The sequence below is a fragment of the Eleutherodactylus coqui genome, chromosome 1 (assembly GCF_035609145.1).
Source record: "Eleutherodactylus coqui strain aEleCoq1 chromosome 1, aEleCoq1.hap1, whole genome shotgun sequence".
Lineage (NCBI taxonomy): Eukaryota > Metazoa > Chordata > Amphibia > Anura > Eleutherodactylidae > Eleutherodactylus > Eleutherodactylus coqui.
The window spans coordinates 482731521-482755610 of record NC_089837.1 but is presented as its reverse complement, the minus strand read 5'-3'; the positions used below and the strand labels follow the sequence as shown (position 1 = coordinate 482755610).

Below are 24090 nucleotides of genomic sequence, written 5' to 3'. Positions count from 1 at the left end.
GGTTAATAGCCACGATCGGCCGATAGCAGCTATTACCCGCGGGTGTCAGCTGTAATAAACAGCTGACGCCCGCACTGTAGGAATAGAGGTTGCCCCACTACCTCTCTTCATGCATAACCCCTTCCCGCTCCATGATGTACCGGTACGTCATGGAGCGGCAGGGTAAGTGAACGACAGCCGTCCCGCCGATCATTGCTCATGAGCTTTAACACGGTTGCGACAATCGTTCAGCGAATGGAGCAGAGTGCGTCGGAGATTGCTTACGAACACTCGCCTCCATTCATAGTCAACAGGCGGCCATTCATGAACGAATGACTGCCTGTTTATGAGGGCAGATCTTTATCGTCTGATCTTTATGCCTGTATAAACTGAACGATGAATGATAAGTTATTCACTTAACATTTATCAATCGGTCATTGGCAGCGTTTACACTGAACAATTATAGTTAGGTTTCGCACAATCCAACGATAAAACTGAACGATAACCGTTCCGTGTAAAAGAGCCTTATTCTCCCAGCTCATCCTATTTATGAATCCCACTGTGTCTCTGTTATTCTATATATTTGCATTTCTTCAGAAATGTTATCATATACCTGCTGAAGAATCCCAAGTAGCCTGGAAAGCTAGCTGCTGCAGCATCATTTCTTTTTGTTAGACATTAAGTATCTATATCTACAATATTTGGTTCTCTTAGCAATAACCAAGCTGTCAATCCCACCAACCATCACCTGTTCACATCCACAAAAGGTAGAGTGAAGTGGGAGAGTAAATCTGAAGACATTATATACCAGCTTACCTTATACATCAAGAAGTAACGTGACACCAGTACCACTTGGGAGTATTGTTCTTACCATGATCCAGCCAACCCAGGAACCCAGTCTGATGAAATCATTCTGCTACTTCCAAGACTGGTGTGTCCATTGCTGTAGAATACTCATGTAACACCAGACAAGTGCATCGAGCTCCAAAAAGTACCGCAAGTCCAGGTGGGAGTTTTATTGAAATCCATAGAGCGGCAGCCTATGGAACGTATCAAATATACACTTCCAACATGTATTTACATACTCAGAGAAGTCACCATACAGTTAGCAGTAGACTTGGATACAAAAGGTAGAACATACTGCGAAGACAACAGGGATGTAAAATCAGCACAGATGGGGCAAACGGTGGCTCGTTGCTCGATACTGATGGAAACGGCAGATCCCTGCTCTTAGAATCAAAAGGTAGGAAATGGAGCTACAGTGATTACATGTTCTGCATCACCGGGAATGATCATCCTTTAACCCTTTCCAATCCACTGTGACCTCTGAAGACACTATGATTTAAGGCTGTACAGCTCTGATGTTGGAAGACGTCCGTCAGGGTTCTCTTACCGTATATTGCCAGCCTCTCTGCTGTCGGAGCCTATCCAATGTGTCACCCCATGCAGTACTGGCTTTAGCCAGCAGATAGCGCCATTGTATAATGGCAGAAAAAGAGTAAGCCCCCTGGGAAAACCGGGATACAAATTGGATTGGAAAGGGTTAAGTGAACCTAGATTTCTAAGTGTAATGCAAGATAGTATGGGGTACATACCCGGCATTTTCACTGCCCAATATTCAAACATGGGTACAACCAAGTCACATCACAACCCATTATAAAACCCTTACCTCCTGTAATAGGAAATGCATCAACATAAAATGGGATACAAACTGCTACTGTAATAATGTCTCATCCCACTGTCAAGGTATTAAGTGGTACGTTTTTACTGTAATAATCCACGTGCAACATTCCTCTAAGGATAGGTCATCAATAGTAGATCGGCAGGGATCTGCCGCCGAGAGCCCTTGCTGAACAGCTGTTCTCTGGGCCAGTGTGCTCATATAGAAACCAGCCGACAGCTCCGATCCGACTGTAGTGGCCAGTCTTGGTATTACAGGCCAAGGTCCCATTCACTTCAATGCCTGCAATACCAAAGCCTGTCCACTGCAGTGGGAACGGAGCTGTCTGCTTCCTGTAGAAAGTGGCTCAGTGCACGCACATACCAACCAGAGAATAGCTGATCAGCTGGGATTCTGGGTGAGTGATTCCAGACGATCTACAATTGGTGATACACCTGAGAATAGGTCATCAGAGGGGTTGTTCAGTGCTAAACTATTAACACTGCTAGAAAGGCTGTAGATGTCGTCACATGGTAGGGAGATAACAAGATGTCAGTAACTGTTAAATGAAAATGAACTAAAGTATTCTCTGGGTAAAAGGTGAATTATTAATAAAAGATCTCACTGTTTTTGGACCAATTTACTTAAAAGCAAAAACTCTGAATTCCTTAAACAAAAGGCCAAATATGCTTGAACCTTCAAGACCGTGACATAAAACAGAAATGTTCTTCCAACTATCATACTTGGACCAACAAGACACACACTGTATATACTTCAGCCCCCAACGGGGCTTTAAACTGCACCCATGAGACACATCTAGTTTGAAAAGGGCCTCTAAATTTTGCAACTATCATGATTACAACTCCCTGTACATGAGTGTGAGAGTCCTCCCCCCCCATGCAGGCCAAGCATCTCCCTTTACCCACCTATGGGCTCTGTAGAGTGCACCGTCATCACCCACAACTCACCTTTATGTTGCTCACAGACCGAATGGCCTGCAAACAAATTTAATTAAAATCAAAAGATGCGAAATGGTTCTTTCCACTGAAAGGAAGAGCAATTTTCTTTCCTTGGGTTACTTATATTGGTCAAATCAGAGAGGTCCTCACATTAATTGTATCAAGAGAAACACTTGTGGTCTCCTAACGAGTGTAGTGACCGGTGACAACTTTCCCTAAGTTTCTAATGTCCAGCACACATCATATAAAAACTGAAAGGAGCAGTCAAGTTCCGGAGACCAAACGTACTCGGCAGAGCTCAAGCAAATATAGTCTCTTCCCTTCTCTTCTTAGTGAGGATGGTACCGGGCTTATGTTGGGCATCCGGATGGTTGGCCAGCTCAGGTGGACAAGATGAAACGGGGCTCTCGAGGATGGCCTGCTTAAGGTCATAGAACACAGACGAGTCTTCTTTGGTGAGGAATGTGATGGCAACACCACTCTTACCGGCTCTTCCAGTTCTACCAATACGATGGATATAGTCTACGAAGAGAGAACAATGGTTAGATGTCGTCAATGTTAGAAGCCAAGGTATTAGTCTCATATGCTCAGACAGTTCTCTCCTTCACCACTATGAACGTACAGCTATGCCTACACAGGACATTTTTGTGTTACATGTGGATTTGCCACCCTATTCACCGTGAAGGGTAAAATCCGTGGCGAAAATGCACAGTATAATTCGACATGTTGTGGATTTGAAATCCACACTTCAGGTCAATTTACATTTTTGCAGTGTGTGGAGGAGATTCAGCAATATCTCATCCATTTTGCTGCTAATGTAAATGCAGCAAGTATTCTGCACAGAGAATCTGCATCATTTACATCCCCGTGATCATCCCCTAAGGGCAGCCTCCCACCAACGGGTTGGATTCCGCATGCGGAATACTGTACTGCATGTGTTTGTATTTCCTGCGCCATCTCTTGATGACACGTCTGTAGCCGTAGCCAATACACAATGTAAATTGCGTATGAGCTGCAGGTCGGATACCTCCATTAACTTCAATTCAATGGAGACCGTCCAGGCGGAGTCCACGGCAAAATACAGCATGCAGAGTTCTTTCCTCCACTCAAGGAATACACAATTCGTATCCGTGAGTGTAAGCGAAAAGGCATTCTTTTCAAAGTCTGCGTTTTGCCGCAAATCCTCCACGCAGATGCCGATAGTGGATCTTGCAATTATGTGAGCCTGTCCTAAGCGGGTAGGGAGGCCGTGATATGTAAAGTCGGGATCGGGGCAGGTTAAGTTGTATTTTAGATTACAGGATTTGGTGTATATAGTAAAACTTCAATAAACATATTTGATTGAAAAAAGTGTGAATAAAATCCGATTTAATCCCCTTCTACATGAGTTGCAATACTTTAAAGTCAACATAGTAATGTAATGAACTTGACGTCAATGGAGGCCGTCCATGCGAATTTTGCTGCAAAATAGAGCAGGTTGCGATTTTAATTCCGCTCACAGACTACGCAATTTGTTTGAGTGTGAAGGACAAAAATCCAAAACTACATCCCTTTCAATGCCCGGGTTTTGCCACCGATAGTCCGCGTGGATGGTGACCACGGAATCCACAATACAAATCTGGTCGTGCGAGACCAGCCTAAGCTGTGTAGTGTATGTGACTCACAGACACAAGAACAGAACTTCCTGTAAAGCATTAGCAAAGTAGAAATGTACTTACCTTCAATATTCTTAGCCATATCATAGTTCACAACCATGGAGACATCCTGAATATCGATACCTCGACCGGCCACATCTGTAGCTACCAGTATATCCTTCGCTCCAGCCTTAAGGTTAGACAGGGCGAACTCTCTCTGCTCCTGCCCTTTACCACCATGAAGTGTACAAGCATTGTACTGTGGGGAAAGAAGCAAGTGTTAAAAAAGGGGCTGAGAGTTGTGAACAATTGATGGTCTCTCCACAGAATAGGCCATCAATAATAAATCAGCAGTAGCCTGCAGCCTCGGATCCTCACTGATCGATCAGCCAGCCGTTCACCAGGTGGAAGCGCTTGTGCACAAAACAGATTTCCGCAGGAAGGAGATAGCTCTATTTTCACTGCAGTGGTCGGGCTTGGTATTGCCAGCAAAGTTCCTATTCAAGTGAATGGGAACTTTGAGTGCAGTACCAAGCCTGGCCACTGCAGTAAGAACGGAGCTGTCTGCTCGCTGCAGAAATCAGTGCAGTGCACAAAGCACACCAACCAAGTGAACAGCTAATTAGTTAGGGTCCCAGGTGTTAGACCTTTGTCGATCTACTATTAATGACCTAAGCTGAAGAAAGACAAAATGTGGTCATCCTTTCATTATTCTCCATGAAAAGCTTATAAAACATGCACTACTACGTAAAGGCGCAATCTACGCCACAAATATAAACATAAGTACCATGTCTAATAGAAGCACATGCATCCAAAGAATGTATTACTTTGAAAAGATCAGATGGTGATGCAGACATTTAGGCAGAGTCCTCAGCTGTGAGCAGCCCGCACCTTTCCAGTACGCAAACAGGGGGCTTCTACATGATGCAGATTTGCAGCAGTTCTGGCCCTGCGGTGACTGACAGTAACTGTCCACATGTTACATTGTAGCGAATGCAATTTGATGAAATCCTATTCAAAGTGGGATTTCAGCACATATAACAGTTCTAGGAGAATTTTCATAGAATTATCTCCCTCTAATTCTGTGTTTAGACTAAATGATAAGCGCTCAGTTTCAACACAGCCGCGACTGAGCGACGAATGAGAATCATGCGGCTCCGGTTTGTTGTTCAGTTTCAGCCGGCATACAAATCATCGCTGGCTCATGCAGTTTAAACACTGATTGTTCAGGGTTTCACATAGAAACACTGAATGAGAACGGCACAACTGTCAATGATAATCGTGCAGCGTAAAGCAGGCTGCAGGAGCGCCAATGTCACCAGCGGGTTCACTCGGGCAAACAAGAATCGGGAGATTCTCACTGAAGGGTCTTAAGGAATAAAAAAAAGGACCCTGTGGCCGCAGTCTCCCCGTCTCTCAGCCACCCCCTTATTCAGTGCGTACAGGTACACATACATAAACCACTGCCAAATCCCTCCAAATACAGGATCAGGCACGGTGAAATGCACAGGGCTGCTCCTGGTCCCCCACAATATCTGCTTTAACACTTAGTACTGCGTCACCCAAATGAGGGCGACATTTTCTTTAACTCCAATAGGAAACATTTTGATGGTGGATAGATATATATTACACAAATTATAAATATATATATTACACACACACATTATATATATATACACACACACACACACACACAGGTGAGGTAGATTCTCCTCAGTATACACACACACACACACACACACACACACACACACACACACACACACACACACACACACACACACACACACACACACACACACACCTCTAGCTCTCTCTATCAAACAACCGATGACCCATCCTCATGTTTTACATTTCGCATTAGACAATACACCGCGTTGTTTTGTTACACATCCGTACGGAGTGCTGACACCTTTCTAAGCTTCCTTGTTAGATCTGAAAATGCCCTAGGCACTTTACTCCCATTGATGCTGAAGTGGCCATTATATTTCCGCATCCAACTCTAGTGTCGGAGGCAGAAGTTCTGAAAATGTAATAAGCGGCTTCAACACCCATAGATTTAAATGGGAGTGAAGCCAGCTGGGGTAATTCTGCTTTAGCCCTGTATGACACATGTCCAGCCCGGGGCAATCAGTCCATCACTGAGGATCCTGAGCGCCAGGTGGTCAGCGATTAACTATTCTGAGGATAATACAACAATGGGGAGATTTGTGAAAGTTGCAGGCTGATTCTTTACTGTTCGCAGAGTTGTTCATTTTTGGAACAATCATATGTGGAGTTACTGTGAGAAATGCATGCATTTGGGTACAAAGAGGCTGAGGTCACATTTGAAACTTGAAGAATGTTTATGTTAACCCTTTGCAATCCAATTTTGGATTCAGGGTTTCCTAGGAGGGCTTTCTCTTTCTGCCATTATACAATGGCGCCATCTTCTGGCTAGAGCCAGTACAGCTGTATGTGACATGCTAGAGAGAGACCCTGACAACAGAGTGGCCAGTAATCTACAGTAAGAATACCCTGCCGGACGTCTTCTGACATCGGAGCTGTACAGCCTTCAATCAAAATGTCTTCAGACGTCAGACAGTGGATTGGAAAGGGTTAAAATATCTACATCAATAACTAAAATTGAGATGGTGTGCGTAGTACTTTGCAGAGGAGCGTTTGTTTTACGGTAAAAGCAAGTGCGAGATGCAAAACTCAAGTCGCGTACTTGTCATTTGGGCCCAGCAGGAAAGGGAGCACAGTTGAAACGTGCTTGGCACTCAGTGTTAAAGGAAAAGTTGGAAGACTCCTTTATGCAAATCATACTCAGCTGATACAACCACAATCGCAAGACTTGGCTACACTTCTCCTAATGTAAATGCACAGCTGGAAACATACCCCCATCTTCTCAAGGGACTTGGCCAGTACATCACAACCTTTCTTCTGGTTGACAAAGATAATAATTGGTGGATCAAAGCCTTTCTCCAAGATGGCAAGAAGTTTCTTCCTGTCAAGTCAAGCACAAAGATCAATTAATTGAAAATACAGTATAACAAAATTACAAGTCATTCCCAAAAACCTGATGAACTTTATAAAAAAAAAAAAACAACTATGTTTAGTATATTTAAGTAAATTAAGCTATACATATTTTAGGCACCTTTTCTCTCCTTCAGACATGAGGAACACCTTCTGTTCGACTCTCTCATGAGGTTTACCGGCAGAGCCAATGTACACCACGGCAGGGCGACGCAGATAGCTCCTGGCCAGCCGCTCCACAGCCGGAGGCATGGTCGCTGTAAACATGACCGTCTAGAAGAATGAAGTGTAACATTATTAAGTAGTTCCACACAACTGAAAGAAGGCTGATTATTATAAGCTCCACCCACTTGTCTATACTTGTGCTTCCCAGACTCGAAGTTGGCAATCATTTTCTCTGGGTCTTCAGCCTCGTCTGTGTCAGGCTTCTGGTTGGTAACGGGCATGTGTTCTAAAATCTTCTGGACATCAGGTTCAAAACCCATGTCAATCATACGGTCAGCTTCATCCAGTACCACGTATGTGCATCGACTCAGGACCAGGTAGCGGTTTTCTAGCACATCAATCAGACGTCCAGGAGTGGCGATCACAATCTTTAGGGAAGAGAAGTAACATCTCTTTACACTAGGGCTGTGTTCACACGAGGCGAGTGCGATGTAGGTCAGTGAAACACTAACCCTTTTACATGCCATTTCACCATGTGTATGATCCATTTTAGCCTAATTTGCATTTGATTTACAAATCAGTTTATCTCCAGTGTGTGGAGATCACAGATGGTTCCAAAATAAGGCTATAAAATTGGACCGCACTTGCATGCAACTCACAAGTGTTTTTTTTGTTTCACGCTCCCATAGAAAAAAAACAGCTATTCTAAAACAAATCACCCAAAAACAGGAGAATAATGAAATGTGTCAGCAGCTGTTTACACAGCTAGGTGTGTACTTAAACACACACTGAGCTCTGCAAACAACTCATGTGGGTCCTTTTACATGTAAATGAAAATGATAAAGTGTTAATGGCCATTAACACTTTATGCAAATAGATCGCTAAATCTTTCAGCCCTTTGAAAGATCAGGTCTCCGTAAAAGGGCCTTTAGGCGAGAACTGCGGCCTCTTCATTGTATACCAGGTACAGTGCTATACAATTTATAGTGGTTGTGACTGGTGTTGCAGCTCCCATTGTATTCATTTGAATGGGAGTGTGCTGCTGAAAGGCCATGTGACTAACGGACATGACATCACAGGCCAACGAGGAGGCTGCACTGCCCATCTGAGAGCCTTGGCCCATAAAACAGCTGATCACTCAATCACTTTAAAGAGCAACATGGTTGTTTAACAGGCAGACAATCTGCACGTTCCTTAAAGGGGTTGTGACTAAAATAAAAAAAATAAAAAAATTATAATAATTATTACCTATTCCTCCCCAGGCAGCCTTCTTTCCAGATCTTCACCTCACTGATCTTCTCCCGGCTCCTCCAGTCCGCGGCGTTATGTCACCTCCAGCCGTCCGGATACTCTTCTTCCGGTGTCAAAGCATCCTTTAGTGCAACTGCACATGTGTGAGGTCTCGCCGCTAGTGTTTCATATACTATATGAAACACTAGCAGCGAGATATCGCATGCGTGCTAAAGTAGGCTGCTGAGGATTCGGCATTCCTGCTAGGCAGTGGATACTAAGTCACTCATAGCATTCACTGCCCTGCAGAAGGTGAACTGCAGCTGATGGGCGCTCCAAAACAGGAAGAAGAGGATCAAGCCAGCTGGAGGCGAGGTGACCCGGGGGACTGTAGGAGCCAGGAGAAGATCAGGGAGGAGAAGATGTGGCAAGAAGACTGATGGGGGAGGAATAGGTAAGTATTGATTTTTTTTTTCTAATGACAGAACCCCTTTAAATTCTAGTATCTATTAAGCATGAAAGAAGTATATAGTAACGTAAGCAGGTAGAATATTGAATCAGTGTTCAGAATTTTATGAACGGCATTAAGAAAAAAAGCCATACTTCAACTAGTACATACATAACATACATGTTTTCCAAAACGATTGTACAATAGACAGGAAGGACTTACCTCACAGCCCATTCGTAAGCGGAATCCCTGGTCCTCACGAGAAATACCACCAATGACAGCTACAGTTCGAATACCCAGAGGCTTCCCAAACTTGATCGTTTCCTCCTCAATCTGTTGAGCCAATTCTCTGGTTGGAGCCAGAATAATTGCATATGGTCCCTGATCAGACTCCTCAATCCTACAAAATAAGATGAATTAGTTTATTTTAAAAGTCAATTATGCCAGAATTGCACAATTTGGGATATAGCCACTACTTTTCATAATTTGAAATCTAGTAATATGAACAAATGCATTATCAGATGAGACTATTCGGATAACAACAATGATATTTCTGACCTGTCAATCTTGGGCAGTGTTGTAATCCAGACCAACAGTGGAATGAGGAAGGCAGCAGTTTTACCACTACCAGTCTCGGCCACACCAATGATGTCGCGATTCTGTAGACCAATAGGAATGGCTTGCCTCTGAATAGGTGTGGGCTCCTGTAAAAGTTACATTGAAGATAAGCTATTAGTAATGGCCCTTTTACACGGGCCGACAGTCATTTAAAAAAGTGCACGAGCGTTAATGTCACCGCTAAGGTAGTCAGCACTCGTGCAGAGCATTTACACAGAAAGACCTGCCGCTGGGTCGCAGGCTTCTCATCCGCTTCTCGCTCAGCGCTTCACCTCCTATGGGAAGCACTGAGCAGGTGGAGTGTTTAGACAAGATGAGAAGCCAGCAAGCCGGCCATGTTTTTTAAGCTGACTGAAAAGTCAGCTTAAGGCCTCATGTCCACGGGGAAAATCAGATCCGCTGCAGATTCTACATGTAGAATCTGCAGCGGGTCCCTCCTGCCCCACGGACATGAGCGCCGAAAATAAGAATTTAAAAGCATTTACCTATCCGGCGCGGGCGGAGAAGATCAGCTGTTCCTCACGGCCGGATCTTCATTTTCGGCCGGCGGATGAATTCCTGACGCCGGCGGCACGTTGCCGACGTGCCGCGCGCATGCGCCGGGCACATCCGCCGAGCCGAAGCAAGGAAGATGCGGCCGTGAGGAACAGCTGACCTTCCCCGCCCGCGCCGGATGGTAAATACTTTAAATTCCTATTTTAGGTCTCCCGCGGATCCGGACGGCTTCCATAGGCTTCAATAGAAGCCCGCGGGAGCCGTCCCCGCGGGAGACCCGCACGAAAATGGAGCATGGTCCGGATTTTTCCATGCTCCATTTTTTTTAAAATCCCTTTTATTGACGATCCGCGGGTATTTATCTACCCGCGGGTGGTCAATGCATCCCTATGGGATGCGGATCCGCATGCGGGAGATCCGCTGCGGATCTTAAATCATATTTTGCCCGTGGACATGAGCCCTAACAAACAACAGATGAATAGCGAGCGATTTTTGTACCTTAACACTGAACGATTATCGCTCAAATTCATTAGTTTGAACGAATTTTGAGCAATAATCGTTAGGTGTAAATGGGTCATAGCTTGTTGTCGTATGTAAAGGTCTGTACTCGGACTACAAAGTTATTCTAAACTTAAAAATTAGGCTGGTTTCACATTAGGTTTTGTGAAGTCAGCTCTGGTTATGTCCTGCGTTCCGTTCTCCAAGCAGAAAACTGCTTGGCGACGGAAACCAGGACGGCACCATAGGGGGGAAATATGCGAGATGAAGGCTGCTTTATGCCCCATTTATGTGGCACAACCGTCGTCTGAACGATCTGCAAGAGCGGGTGACGCCACGGCAGTTGTTAGCGCTCGTGTAGAACGCTTAGACAGATAGTCGCTATGATCCGCTCACTTGTCGCGAACGCCTCACTCAGTCTATTTGTTTAAACGTTCCCTGATCAGTGTTTCAAAGCGATAAGTCGCACACTTTCAACCAGCGATGATTTTAATACTGGTTGAAAGAGTGTGACAAACAGTAAACAAGATGCACAATGGCTTTGCATTTAGACGCAATGATTATCAAACATTTTCATTTGTTTGAATGAATTTTGTGCGATAATCATCCCGTGTAAATGGCGCATTAGTCTTTGTCTCACAGTTATCATCCCTGTCAGTCGTTTACACTGGATAGAAAAGAATCAAGGAGTAAGCATTCATTTCTACATATGATCGAAACAAACCTTGTAGCCACACTTGTCAATAACTTCCAGGATATGTGGCGGTAAGGAGGAATCAATCCAGGAGCGGATGGGGTTGGGGATCTTGCCACCCTTCGTGGTAATGCTGTAGTCCTCTCTGAAGATACGCCAGTCTCTGTCTGTCATTTCATCCAGCTTCTTCTGAGACCAGTGTCTGTCATCCCAGCGCTGCTTAGCTTCTTTCTTCCTCAGCTTGCGTAGCCGCACCCTGTTAATGTTTAATATGCACCATTATTCCTATGCGGTGGTTGGGTCACAGTCTTGTATAGTCACATACTGCATAGGTTAGGTCTGTGAGATCAGAAGTGGATTTATAACTGCAACATTAGTAAATTCTACTCTAAACAATATAATATAAGTGATGGAAAATTAAAGGGACATTCCTAGCTGATTATAAAGGTCTGATAGTTGTGGGTCGCGGAGGTAAGACCTGCACCTATCTTGGGCACTGTCCTTCCTGGCCTGGCATTATGGAAATAGTCACTCACTTCTTTGGGAGTTACAGAAATCGTATAAATATGCCTGATCAGCTCTTTCTGTAATTCCAGACCACCCTGGCTGCCTCAGGCAGTGGAATTCAATGCACCAGTAAAGCACAGTAGCGATAGTCTTCTCTTGTAAAGGTACTATTAGGCCAGTCTGACACATGAAAGTGGCAAAGCGTTGCGATTTTACTTTTTACCAGTTTCTCTGGTTTGGCTGACCTCCCTAGTTGTGTTACAAAATTGTTTAAAAAAAAAAAATTCTTCCCACACCCTGTCTTTTAGCAAGTGAAAAAAAGAAAACAGGAAACCAATGTGCATGAGTTATGCGCAGGCGTACGTGATCAAAAAAGCGGGGATATGCCTCTCCACACACTGGTGAAGTGCTGCGATTTTTACGCAGCGCTTTACTATGCGGGCGCGTGCGCCCTGCCTAAGGGAGTGAGGACATCAGTCAGTGCTTTAATTTTCTTCACCCCCAAAAGGGAAAATAAGAGCTACAATCTGATTGGTTTATATTGGCCACAATTTCTCAAATTGTTTTAAAAAGGTAATTAGTACAGGTATGTAAAAAAAAAACAAAAAAAAAAAAAAAACACCAACACTCTATACTATATTCTTGAAGGAATTATGGCTGGTATAAGCAAAGTACGAACAGGAAATTTTGCTTAACCCCTTCCCTCCCCAAGACGGAGGCGTAATCCCCCCCAAAAATCATTGTATCCTTAGGTCCAAAATAGGCGTCACTAAGGGGTTAAATTCCCTTTGCTCCCAACATCTAGCAGCTATAGTAAAACAATGGCCAGCGAGGCCTAAATATCCGTTCTCCTAAAAGGGTCATTTAGAAGGCAGATATTGCAATGCAAAACCTTCCTTAACATTTGACTGCGGTTCCCAAGATGCTACTTACTCTTCTTGCTCCTTCTCCTCCAAGGTCCTCCTCTTTTCCATGAGGTCACCATAAAAGCGGGACTGTTCGCGCTTCTGTTGTTTAAGGTCTATTCCTGCAATAAAGCCGCGACCGAGGAGCTGAACGTGATGTCGCTCCTTATACCTAAAGAACAGACAGAGGTTGGTTAGAACTAATTTACTGCATTTTGATTTATATTTTCATAAAACATTAGTTAATTCTGTCCATTACTCTAATGAATGTAGTCTTCTTCAACATGTAGAGTAATGCCAGCAAGATTACAAAATATCACTAATGAAGGAAAGTTCTACATATTGACAAAGCATACAACGATGTAAGATAATACACATTTATGTGCGCCGACAGCCATCACTTACAGGGGGTTGTAGTCGATTGAAGTGTCCTCTGATGCATCCCATTCAAACACAAACTTTCTGTCATTCAAATGCCGAGTGCGCCTTCTCTTTTTTATACCTCCGAGGTAACGTTCCTAAAGGAAGCAGAATTAGGACGTTTTTTTGGATAATCATAAATGAATTAATTCATATCCAACACAATTAAGTAGCGGTCCCCTGGTTGGACGATACAGCCGACCAAAAAAAGAACGGAGGGGAGAAAAGACCTCAAGGCACTTGCAGCGGCACAGGGGGTTAAAACTTCATTTTTAGGTGCCACTGATGGAAATAGTCTGCTCTAAGGCATGTTTAATTCCCGCTGTCAGTACTTTTCATCTATGCCCCAAACTTGGCATTTCAAAGTTATAGAAAGTCATGTAACTTAACGCCTGTTTGTGTAGAGCATATAAGTCAATGACCCATTCACTAATAGAAGTGACATCACTGAACGCAGCGTTACGCGTTTGCCATTTTACGGCAGATGGAGGGGCACATTACCAAAACTCGTTGATCAGTGCCTCCCAGTGAAAGACACTGCAATAGGAGACACTGATGGACGGGGGCCCATCACTTGCTTCTCCATCAGGACGGGAGTTTCAAGGCTGTCTAATGAGAAGGAAGGGGTGGCTACAAAAATAACGTAGACAGCGCAGAATTAGTGAAGACTGCAGATTAGTAAGTGATCCATATCTCCATTGCGCACTTTCCTGTACTAATTACATATAAAAGGGCAAACCCCTTTAAAACAGCATCTCAGGATACGCAGGTCCTGGAATGAAAGTGCTTTGTGGGAGTCTTGCTGTTACTACACAAGAATCGCTCCTTGATCCTGAAATAGAACTGTGTTAGGGCGGTTTCATACCTGCACCGGGGATTCTGCTTTCCTGCTCCGTTCAGGAAGTAGGAAAGGTGAATCCCCGCTTCGCTCAGCTGCCCAGCTTTTGGACGGAAGAAAAAGCGTTGCATGCAGCGCGTTTTCAGCCGGGTCTGTGACAGAACCTCTAACCGGTTTCCGACGCAGATGTGAAGTCGGCCTTAGAGAAAATGGCCAACATTTACTACAATTAGAGTCACCAAAGAGGCAACAAATTTCTGAAAAGGTGCACAATAGATTTAGCGTATTTGAAACGGTCAGAAAAAGCAAATCTATTCCTGCTATGAGCAGGTGTAGATTTGCACCATTTTTGGTGTTTTCCTTATAAATTTGACTAAAACTACATCACCTTGGAGACCTTGGAAGTTTTAGTGCAAATTTGTCACAATTCATCATTTCTGTGTTTTATAGGATGATGTTTTCAATGAAAGTCTATGAGAAAAGCACAACTCATTTCCTAAAGAGGCTCTGGACGTTAAAAATTTAAAGTAGTAAGGCCCAATAGCTAATATAGGAGCTCCACCATTGTGCTGATTTTGCAAATATAACCAAACGCTTTCCAGAGAAGAGAAGATAGCCCATCAATTTTTCATACACATATCTTCAAGCATGTGAAGCCCAATACAAATAGCACAACTGAAGCACCAGAAGAAATGAGCCCATCCCATTACAAAATTTTTCTAGGGATCCTAAATATCACATTGCCGCAGAGCGAGGGGTCACTCCTGGAAATGGAGTTCTCCTTTAGACTGAATCATAACTCCATCAAATACTTGGGGATACACCTGCCAGCGGACCCCTCCAAGGCTTTTTCCCTAAACTTTAAACCGTTCCTGTCGGCCATGGAAAGGGATCTAGAGTAATGGAGCCCACTATATCTATCAGGGTTCGGCAGGGTTATCCACTAAGATGTATATCTAGCCACAGTTCCTGTATCTAAGCCAGACCCTACCTATGAAATTAAACAGGTCCTATTTAATGAGCATCTGCCATCTGAGCTCTAGATTTGTATGGAGGGGACGTAGACCAAGATTAAAACATGACATCCTAACGCGTGAGAGACTCTCGGGTGGAGTAGGTCTTCCTGATCTTTCCTTATACTATCGAGTGTGTATCAGTAACTGCATCCTTGACCTTCTATACCATCACCCTAACAAAATTTGGGTAGAAATAGAATACGACAGGAACCAAATTGGTTACAGGGAGTATTCTGGATCCCAAGGAGGTTCCATGATGACATAGGGGTATCCTCACCACTCCTTGAGCAGATACTGCAAATCTGGGAGGGATTCACTGATTTCTTAAAACTAGTTACCTCCCCAGGCCTGCTCACCTCTTTGGTGGGTAATCCTCAATTTAAGTTCACACTGCAGAGCTCCTCTCTGATATCTCTCCCTGGTCTCCAACCCCCCCCTCTAACAGATGTTTACTCATAAACAGGGTTGAGACCCCTTAGGGACTTCTTTAGAGAATCTGCGACTTCTGCCAGGGCCTGGCTACAATGCTTTCAGTTAAGACGTTTTCTTGACTCCCTAACATGTGGGGGAAGCGTCACCAGATCCCTCACCCCATTTCAGGCTCTTTGTGCATCTGCAGACTCCCCCCCCCAAACATTATCTCAGTGATTTACATGTTAAGAGAGGGGGAACTCGAGCTTTATGGTTACATGGGAGAGGGAACTAGGCATATGCTTCGCGGTGAAGCTCTGGCATAAGGCCTTCCTCTTGTCGCACAAGGCTGTGGCATACTGTAGATTGCAGGAGCTTAGTTACAAAATCCTAACCCAATGGTATAGAACCCTGGAGAAACTACATAAAATGTATAGCCAGCACTCCCCCCTATGTTGGAGATGCTCCTCTGAGGTGGGAAACATAATCCACCTATGGTGGGAATGTCCTCCAGTAGTCAGCCTATGGCTAGATATCATCTCCCTCTACAACTTAGAGTGCGATTCCTCTGTTGCCTTAACTCCGGAAACTGCCCTCCTATCAATGTTTCCGGGACCCATTTCCAAAGTAAAGAAAGGGCTGTTGCGCTTCTTTGTTGTGGCAGCCAGACAGATCATCCCAAGGCTACGGCATACCATGACTGCTCCCTCCACGGAGTCGTGGGTAGAATCCATGAACATTCTCACGAGATATGAGGAAAAGAGAGCTGAAGATGAAAACAAGTATCCCGGATTCTGTGCCATCTGACAACCATGGGTACAGATTTCGAGTAACTGCCTAATCAGGTGAAAAGATTCGGGGGCGGCGGGTTGGCGTGGAGGGTAGCAGGGGGGAGCTCCCCCCCCCCCCCGCAATGCCCCGCCCACTCCCGGCACCCCCCCCCGAATCTTATCGCCCGATTAGGCAGTTACTCGAAAAAAAGCAATGCTCGATCGACTAATTGCTCTAAACAAGCACGTTCGCTCATCTCTAGTAATAACTCCAACACCAGCAAACCCATGTAACTCTGTTTACCTTTATTGCCTGGAGTTCTTTGGTTTTATCCTTTTCTTCCCTAACTTTCAGCCTTCCTTCATCATCTTCATTGCCATTATTTTCTCGTTCCATTCGCTCTCTCCGCTCTCTTCTCTCCCTTTCCTGAGGATCTTCTACAAATTAGTCAAAGACACCAAGACAAATTAACCACATGACAGCAGGTGAAAGTAAAATGAATACTACAGCCTTATGTAATCAATTATGAATCACAAGAGCAGGGTTAGTGGTACGCATTAAAGGGAACGGGGGCAGGCACACCAATTAGGGCGCGCTCACATCTGCATTAGGCCTTTCAGTTTCTTAATTCCGATTTTGGAGCAGTAAAACAGAATTAACGTTTCCGGCTTTTATCCACTGATTTCAATGGAATTTACAAACAGAAATATAACGGAACAGAAGCAAATAAAGAGCAGAATGTTTTTGAAAACCCCTTGTAATCAATAAGGAAATACTGAGAGGTTTACCTCCCTAATGCCACAGGACCTACAGTTACATCCTGAGGGTTTGTATGGAGCGGGATCCGATCCCTTTCTATACAATGCGAATGCCAGCTTTCCTTGATAGTGGACAGCTGCCCGCAAAAGCAGCGGTCAGCGTAAACGCAGCTGTTAACCCTTTAAATATTACTGTCAGCTCAGACAGCGGCAATTAAATGTCTGGATCAATATACCAAGTTCTGAACGCCCCCTCCCCACTCCTGAGATAATTGCAAGGTGCCGTCTGGGAACCCTCTGACGTCCCCAGGGTCTGCAGTGACAGATTGACTATCAAGCCATGCCTGTGGCGGGCCTTGACAGACCGTCTGTCAGAACGTGGTATAATGCAATACTACGGTATTGCATTATACTCTATTAGTGATCACATCATCGCAAGTTCAGGTACCCCAAAAAAAAAAAAAAAAAAGGAAAAACTGGAATTATTCTTATTCTTACTGTTAATTCCTTTTCCATGAGTCCACCATGACCGCACATGTGGGCTGTCAGGATGGACGCTATGGCAAAAAAATTTGGAAAAAAATTAAAAATGAAAAAAAGGTAATAAAAAAAGTTTGAAAAAAAATATATATCTATTTAAAAAAAAATTAAAAAAATTAAAAAAAAGATAATTTTCTATCACTGCGACTGATCTATCAAGGCAATGCATTATTTATTCCGCATGATGAATGTAGTCAGAAAAAAAATAAAATACATAATGCCAGAATTGCACTTTTTTGGTCTCAAAAGAAAATTCAATAAAAAGCTATCAAAAAGGCATATGTCCCAATATAAACTATAGGAGGTCCCACAAAAATCTGCTTTTACAGAACTACAGCCAACTGCACAAGGGAGAGCGTGATATCCGACATAGAAACTCTGCCCGATATAGTGCATTGTACAAGTGGATAAGAGGCGATTTTCAGACAAAAATGCCTCACATTACTTCCGTTTCAATGGGAAACCTCACATCGCACGGCATGCGAGAGCCATGCAATCTATTTAAGCTTCCATTGAAATCAATGGACAATGCGTCCCGAAGAACGCGTAAAAAAATAGGACACGTAGCAATTTATTTTCTCGCAGCATCGATGTGAGGGAAAACATTGTTCATGTGTTAACTCCATTCAAATAAAATATGCCTGTCAGAGAGCAGAATAATAGAAAACAGCATAACGATAGGCTCAGAAATACATGAAAATTAGACATACAGCCTGCAGAGGGGAAAACTGGTGAAAAATACCATATAGAAGTCATAACTGACGAATATACAGTGTTATTCCCCACGTGTACACACAGCAGATTATTCTGAAAGTTCACCTGAAAAGTTAGGCAAGTTCTAAAGACGGGAACAATAAATAACACCGCTTCAAAAGAGCAGATTGTAGATGACAAACTGTATTACCCATCATCCTCCTTCCAAGGTCCTGAAACTGCTTCCTTTTTTTCCTTTCCTCTTCCATTAGTTTCTGTCGTTCTTCTACCTCCATTTGCCTGCGTTTGATAGCTTCAGCCTCGCGATCCGCTTTGGAAAGGAATTTTGGCTAGACCATAGTGAAATCAGACATTCGTTAACAAAGACTATCAGCTGTAAAGGAGCCTCAGGGGTAGAAAAACAAAAACTCACTTATGACCTTGGGTTAATGCCTGAATATATAAATACTGTATATAGAATTATGGGTAAAACCGATACCGATTCCTGCTCAATTTGTATTAAAAAATAAATAAATAAAAAATACTGTACATGCGGTGAACATTTGCTTTAAACACTTTCTGTGGCTTGATCAACAAGGGGTATGGCAAACTGGAAATGGGTATCCATTGCTGAAAAAGGGGCACGTCTATAATATCCAAACACTTAGGTGCAAAATACTGGAGCTCATCAATGAGTGGTGTAACGTTAGACAAAAGTGTCTAAAGCGGAACCAAATGTATCTTCTAGCATAAGCCAGTGCGACAAATTTGGCGGATTTGCAGAACTACGCCTAGTTCTGCAAATGGCCATTGACTTTAACGTGATCGCTGGTATCTGGTGGATACCGGCGATCGCGTGATCGGGAGTGGGGTCCCGCAGCCCGGGATAACAGCTCCATGCTGTTGGCTACCTCCGGTAACTGGCAGCATGGAGCTGTCACGTCCAGAGCCTGCAGGGCTGTCATTCCTAGAGGATGCACGTTTTTACGTCCTCTGTGAATTAGGCCCAGCTGGCCTGGACGTAAAAACACTATGGGCTGGTCAGTAAGGGGTTAAAACAAATAAGCCATTCCCATGTGACTATGACGACAGCTGGCAGAGCTCCGTGTGACGGCCCTGAATACACCGACCGATGACCGTTTACAGCAGTCTATAGGTTTTAAATGAATTCAAAGTACCTACCTTAGCTTCTGCCTCTTCTTCCTTTTTCTTTTTTGCCAACAGTTCTTCCAAAGAAAGAGGCTGCGCCTAAGACGCAAAAACACAAGTGTCACTCATTATCAAGAGGTCTGCACATAAATGTATGCTAAATTCATGCGCAAATTTTAAGGCAGTGTTCATACACTATGATCAAATAATGGCTGTGACTTTCACAAAATTTTGGCAAGACACTGCAATTATGTGAAAAACCTAAAGGGTAGCACAAATAAAAAGGACATTATTCTGAGAATTATAATTATTTCAAAGTGGTTGTACCAGAACTACAAGTTATTCCCTATCGGACCCAGACCGATCCTGGGAAGAGGGGTCCCATGTCCTCTTCATGTTGTGACTGCAAGGATGCTTTTTCAACCTGCAATGACGCCACGCTGAATGGAGTGCTGCCTGAGCACACGCGGTCGGCACTCTATTCTTTCCAATGGGGTTGCAGGAAATGACAGAGCGCTTGCAGCTCTGCTACCTCCGTAGTCCCAACGAAAATGAATGGAGTGGCAGCACGCTTGCACAACAGTGGCTGCATTCATTCTCCTCCTCACTGCAGTGATGAGGACGGAGGACAGGGGACCGCTGTTCTTGTGACCAGTGGAGACTCTCACCAATCAGCAGTTTATCCCCAACCTTTAAGGACTTCAACAGTTACCTTGGCCTTCTTTTCTTGTCCATCTTCCTCAGTTTCCTTTTTAATGTCTCTGTCTTTTTTCACCTTTGAGTCTTTAATCCGGCTGGGCGATGGACTTCTAAAGAGAAGCAGTCAGCGATTAGGAATGCGAACGGTCTCAACATGAGTCTGTAGACCAGAACTCGGATGGCCCTGAGCTACGATACACAAACTTGTCCTTGTAGCTCATTTACAAGATCATTTTACCTTGATCTTTTCTTGTCACGACGGTGAGCATCCTTCTCTCGTCCGCCATCTTTCTTCCTATCTTTTTGTCTTCTATCCCTTTAAAAGAAATTAGCAGTGATATACACTAGAAAGTCAAAGTGAACTCTTACAGTTAGAGATGAGCGAGCACACTCGGATACAGCAGTTACTTGAGCATGGCTCTTTTTGAGTAACTGCTTACTGGTCCGAGCGTGCTCGGGGAGGGGGGGGGGGGGGGCGGCGAGGGTAGCATGGGGGAGAGAAAGAAAGATCTCTTTCACTTTCCCCCCTGCTACCCCTGGCCGCCCGCCGCTCATCCCCGCCCCCCGAGCACGCTCGGACCAGTAAGCAGTTACTCGAGAAGAGTGATGCTCGAGTAACTGCTGTATCCGAGCGTGCTCGCTCATCTCTAATTACAGTCTATAATTACATATAAACAAAGTAAACGGATGCTAGCTCTAGTTATATCAATAAAAGATGTTGTTTATACACTTAGAACATAAAACATGTAAATATTCTGCCGGGACCTACCTATCATTAGATTTAGACCGGGAACGGCTGCGAGACCGTCTTCTGTCCTTAGAGCGATGTCTTTTTCTGTCCTTCGAAGGAGAAGATTTCCGATCACGGTCTCTCTCAGCGGACCGAGACCTGGACCGCTTGCGGTCCTTCGATGGAGAGGATTCGCGATCACGTTTGTCAGTCAGCTCCCCAGCCATCTACATGAAAAAATGCAATAAAGTAATTTGTTAGGATGGAAAGCTCCATAAGTCAGTCACTGGATAGCATGAGTTATATGTTCCAGCCAATGCAGCTTTCCATCACTCTCAATAGATAATTTAAAAGGGGTATTCTGGTTTTACTTATTTATGACAGGTCCAATAGGTGAGGGTTCCACAACCCTGTCCCCACATCAGGCAGCGGCTGAATAAAGAGGTGGCCGGTATTATGGAAAGAGCTGAACTTGCTGCACTACATCGTTTCCGCAACGCCCGCAGAATGAAGGGAAGTTACATAAACCATGTAGCACAGCGAGTTCACCTGTTTCTGTAATCCCTGCCACTTCCCCAGTAGCGGCCTGGATGAAGCGGCCATAGGCGGGGTTCAGGGGACTTGGGTTAAATACATAGGCGTGTGAGCTGCATCTATCATACATGTATGTAACATCGGCTAGATGCACCATAAATTTCTAAGGGTCTGTTCACACCTGCTCAGGTTTTTCCATTGTTCAGATCGGTCATTAGAGCCAAACAACGAGGATAGCTGAAATGCTGGACCCGACATGCTGGACATGACACCCCATGGGCCCAAGTGACTAAAATAACCACAGACTGGATATTCCCAGCACCATAAACCACGGCAAAATCCACCACTGATGCGGATTCTGATGTAGATCTGCAGCAGACTTCAACCCTTCTACTGAAAGCGTGAAATCATCTGCAGATCGGTGCCAATGTTTTTGAAGCAGATATTACGCGGATTTTGGTGCAAATTTTTTGCTGTAGGAAAAAAACCCACACAATTCTGCAACGTGTAAACGTATCCTAAGGCCGTATTTACACAGGCGACTTCCGTCAAATTGTGATATGGGCGGAATTCGCACCAGAAAATAACCCATTATTTTCTATTTGTCTATACAAATGGGCGATTCTTCTCTTTGACCAAGAGCCCCATCTAAATAAACCACGGTATGTCCAAAGTTTTGGGTGATATCGCCCATTCAATCCCGCAACTGCTTAAAAAACAAAAAGGTTTGCATCATACGTAAATGCAAATTGCTTGCGAGTGTAATGCGGTTTAATTTTTACTATTGAAACACGCGATTTTCAATGACGTGAAAATTCACATGTAGTGATGTGATGATCATGTGAAACGCATTTGCGCTTGCAGGAAAAGTCTCACATACGATAGGCCCAGCGCTGCTGCAGCCAATAAGCGGCCTCACAGCCACAAGCTATATAGACCAGTGATTGGCTGCAGCAGTCATGTGTGTATGTGGAACGGCACCGCTGCAGCCACAATAGACAGACCAGCGGTGAAGACGGGAGCAGGAGTAGTGGAACTAAATGGGGAGTAAATGTTAGTTTATTTTTAACCCTTTCCTGCCCTCAGTACATTTTTATATAACTTGTAGAATTCCTTTAAATCACATGAATACTAATAATGTGTTCTGTTGGCAGCGATCCCGATGCTGGTCACGGACATAACCTGCCCAACCCGTACGGGGTCGGCGTGGAGCGGTGGATTATATACCTGTCAGATCATTTGTTTTTCTGAGATGAGCGGCAGCAGAGATATCTGGGAGACGTTTACCTGCCTTGATACACAAATTTGGTAGAAAGCGGCCTAAGAGGGTTACTGCAGTCACTGAGGCCAAAGACGGCCCAACACCGGACTAGAAAGTGTGACTATGTCCTGTTTTTGTGCAATTTCGCTGTAAGAATCACCCATTCTTCCTAATGTGAGCGCGACGAAACCCGCATCGCACTCATTCTATAAAAGTGCAATGGTTTTTTTTTTTTTTTTTTCAAATTTCAGGTATTAGGAAAACATGAAGTTTTTTCTCACGTCTTTTCGCAAAACTCATCACAATTGCAGGGAAAATAAATGACAGGTTTTACAGGTGCAACGCCAGTCTGATTTTCTCTGACCGACATTGCGTTCACCTGTGTACGCACCGCCTTACGCTGCTCCCACATCTGCGATCACAGTTCCGCTCTCCTGCTCCGTTCAGGGAGCAGAAAAGGGGAATCCCCGCCGCTGAACGGCTCCGTCTCTGGACAGAACATTGCTGGACGGACCACATTGACTAACGGGGTCCGTCTGCAGCGCTTTTTCTTCCGGTATTTTCAGCCGCATCTGTGACAGACGTTCCCCCTGCAGATGTGAGACCGGCCTGAGTCCTACAAACTTAAAGGAGTTCTTTGGGACTTTTACTATTGATGACTTGTAGGTCATCAGTAGTTGATTGGTGGGGGTCTGCTGCTTGGGGTCCCTGCCAATCAGTTCGTCGGCCCCGCTGCCGATGCGAACAGGAAACAGACAGCGCTGTCAGTACTGCAGCACAGTACTACAGGCACAGCCCGCACTGACCACCAAGCGAGAGCGGTGCCCGCACTGACCAAATCAGACTGCTGCAATACAGACAGCGCTACCCGCTTCCTGCACTGTCAGTACCGGCAATAGTGATCGGCCAGGAGAGGCGCTCTACCCCACATCAATACTAATAACCTATGCTGAGGATGCATCACCAATAGTAACACCTCGAAAGTCTGATTTCCGTTTGTTTGTTCATTCCGTCTAGGGGGGGGGGGGGGGGGGGGGTTGCAAATTCTGGAAATAACAGCATGGCAGCCTTTTCTTTTTTTTTTTTTGCGGACTCCATGATGGAAGAGAAATGTGAGCAGCGTCTAAGAGTTTTCGCTATATCAGTAATACTTTGGTATCTGTAAAATGTTCAAAGTGTAATATATACATACATGTGTCTAGAGAGAGAAGAGGACGCCATGTAATAATATATATACAGGTTACCACAACATACTACTGAACGGAGATATGTGAGGGTGCCCTCCTCTATAACCACATCCTCTACCGGAGCCCCTACGCCCACCAGGATGCCCCCACGGCGGGCTTCCACCTCTCACCTCTGTATCCCGGCAGTCTGCTCACTTCTTACGTTATACCACCGTTCGCACTACGCCGCCATGATTATCACGGTCGCGCATTGCATGCTGGGACGACGTGCCG

At 44.5% G+C, this 24090-nt stretch overlaps 1 protein-coding gene across 1 annotated transcript; it reads right to left on the bottom strand.

Annotated features, from left to right (window-relative positions):
• Window positions 1–980: 980 nt before the first annotated feature.
• Window positions 981–24090, bottom strand: DDX23 (DEAD-box helicase 23). The gene is made up of 17 exons (XM_066585775.1): window positions 23988–24090; window positions 20875–21062; window positions 20344–20421; window positions 20119–20215; window positions 19440–19505; window positions 18469–18607; window positions 16570–16703; window positions 13216–13328; window positions 12839–12982; window positions 11429–11654; window positions 9652–9797; window positions 9316–9493; window positions 7601–7843; window positions 7372–7523; window positions 7113–7221; window positions 4317–4491; window positions 981–3120 (listed from the first exon to the last, which is right to left on the bottom strand). The coding sequence occupies exons 2-17, from the start codon at window positions 21060–21062 to the stop codon at window positions 2897–2899; spliced, it is 2412 nt and encodes an 803-aa protein (XP_066441872.1). The 5' UTR covers window positions 23988–24090; the 3' UTR covers window positions 981–2896.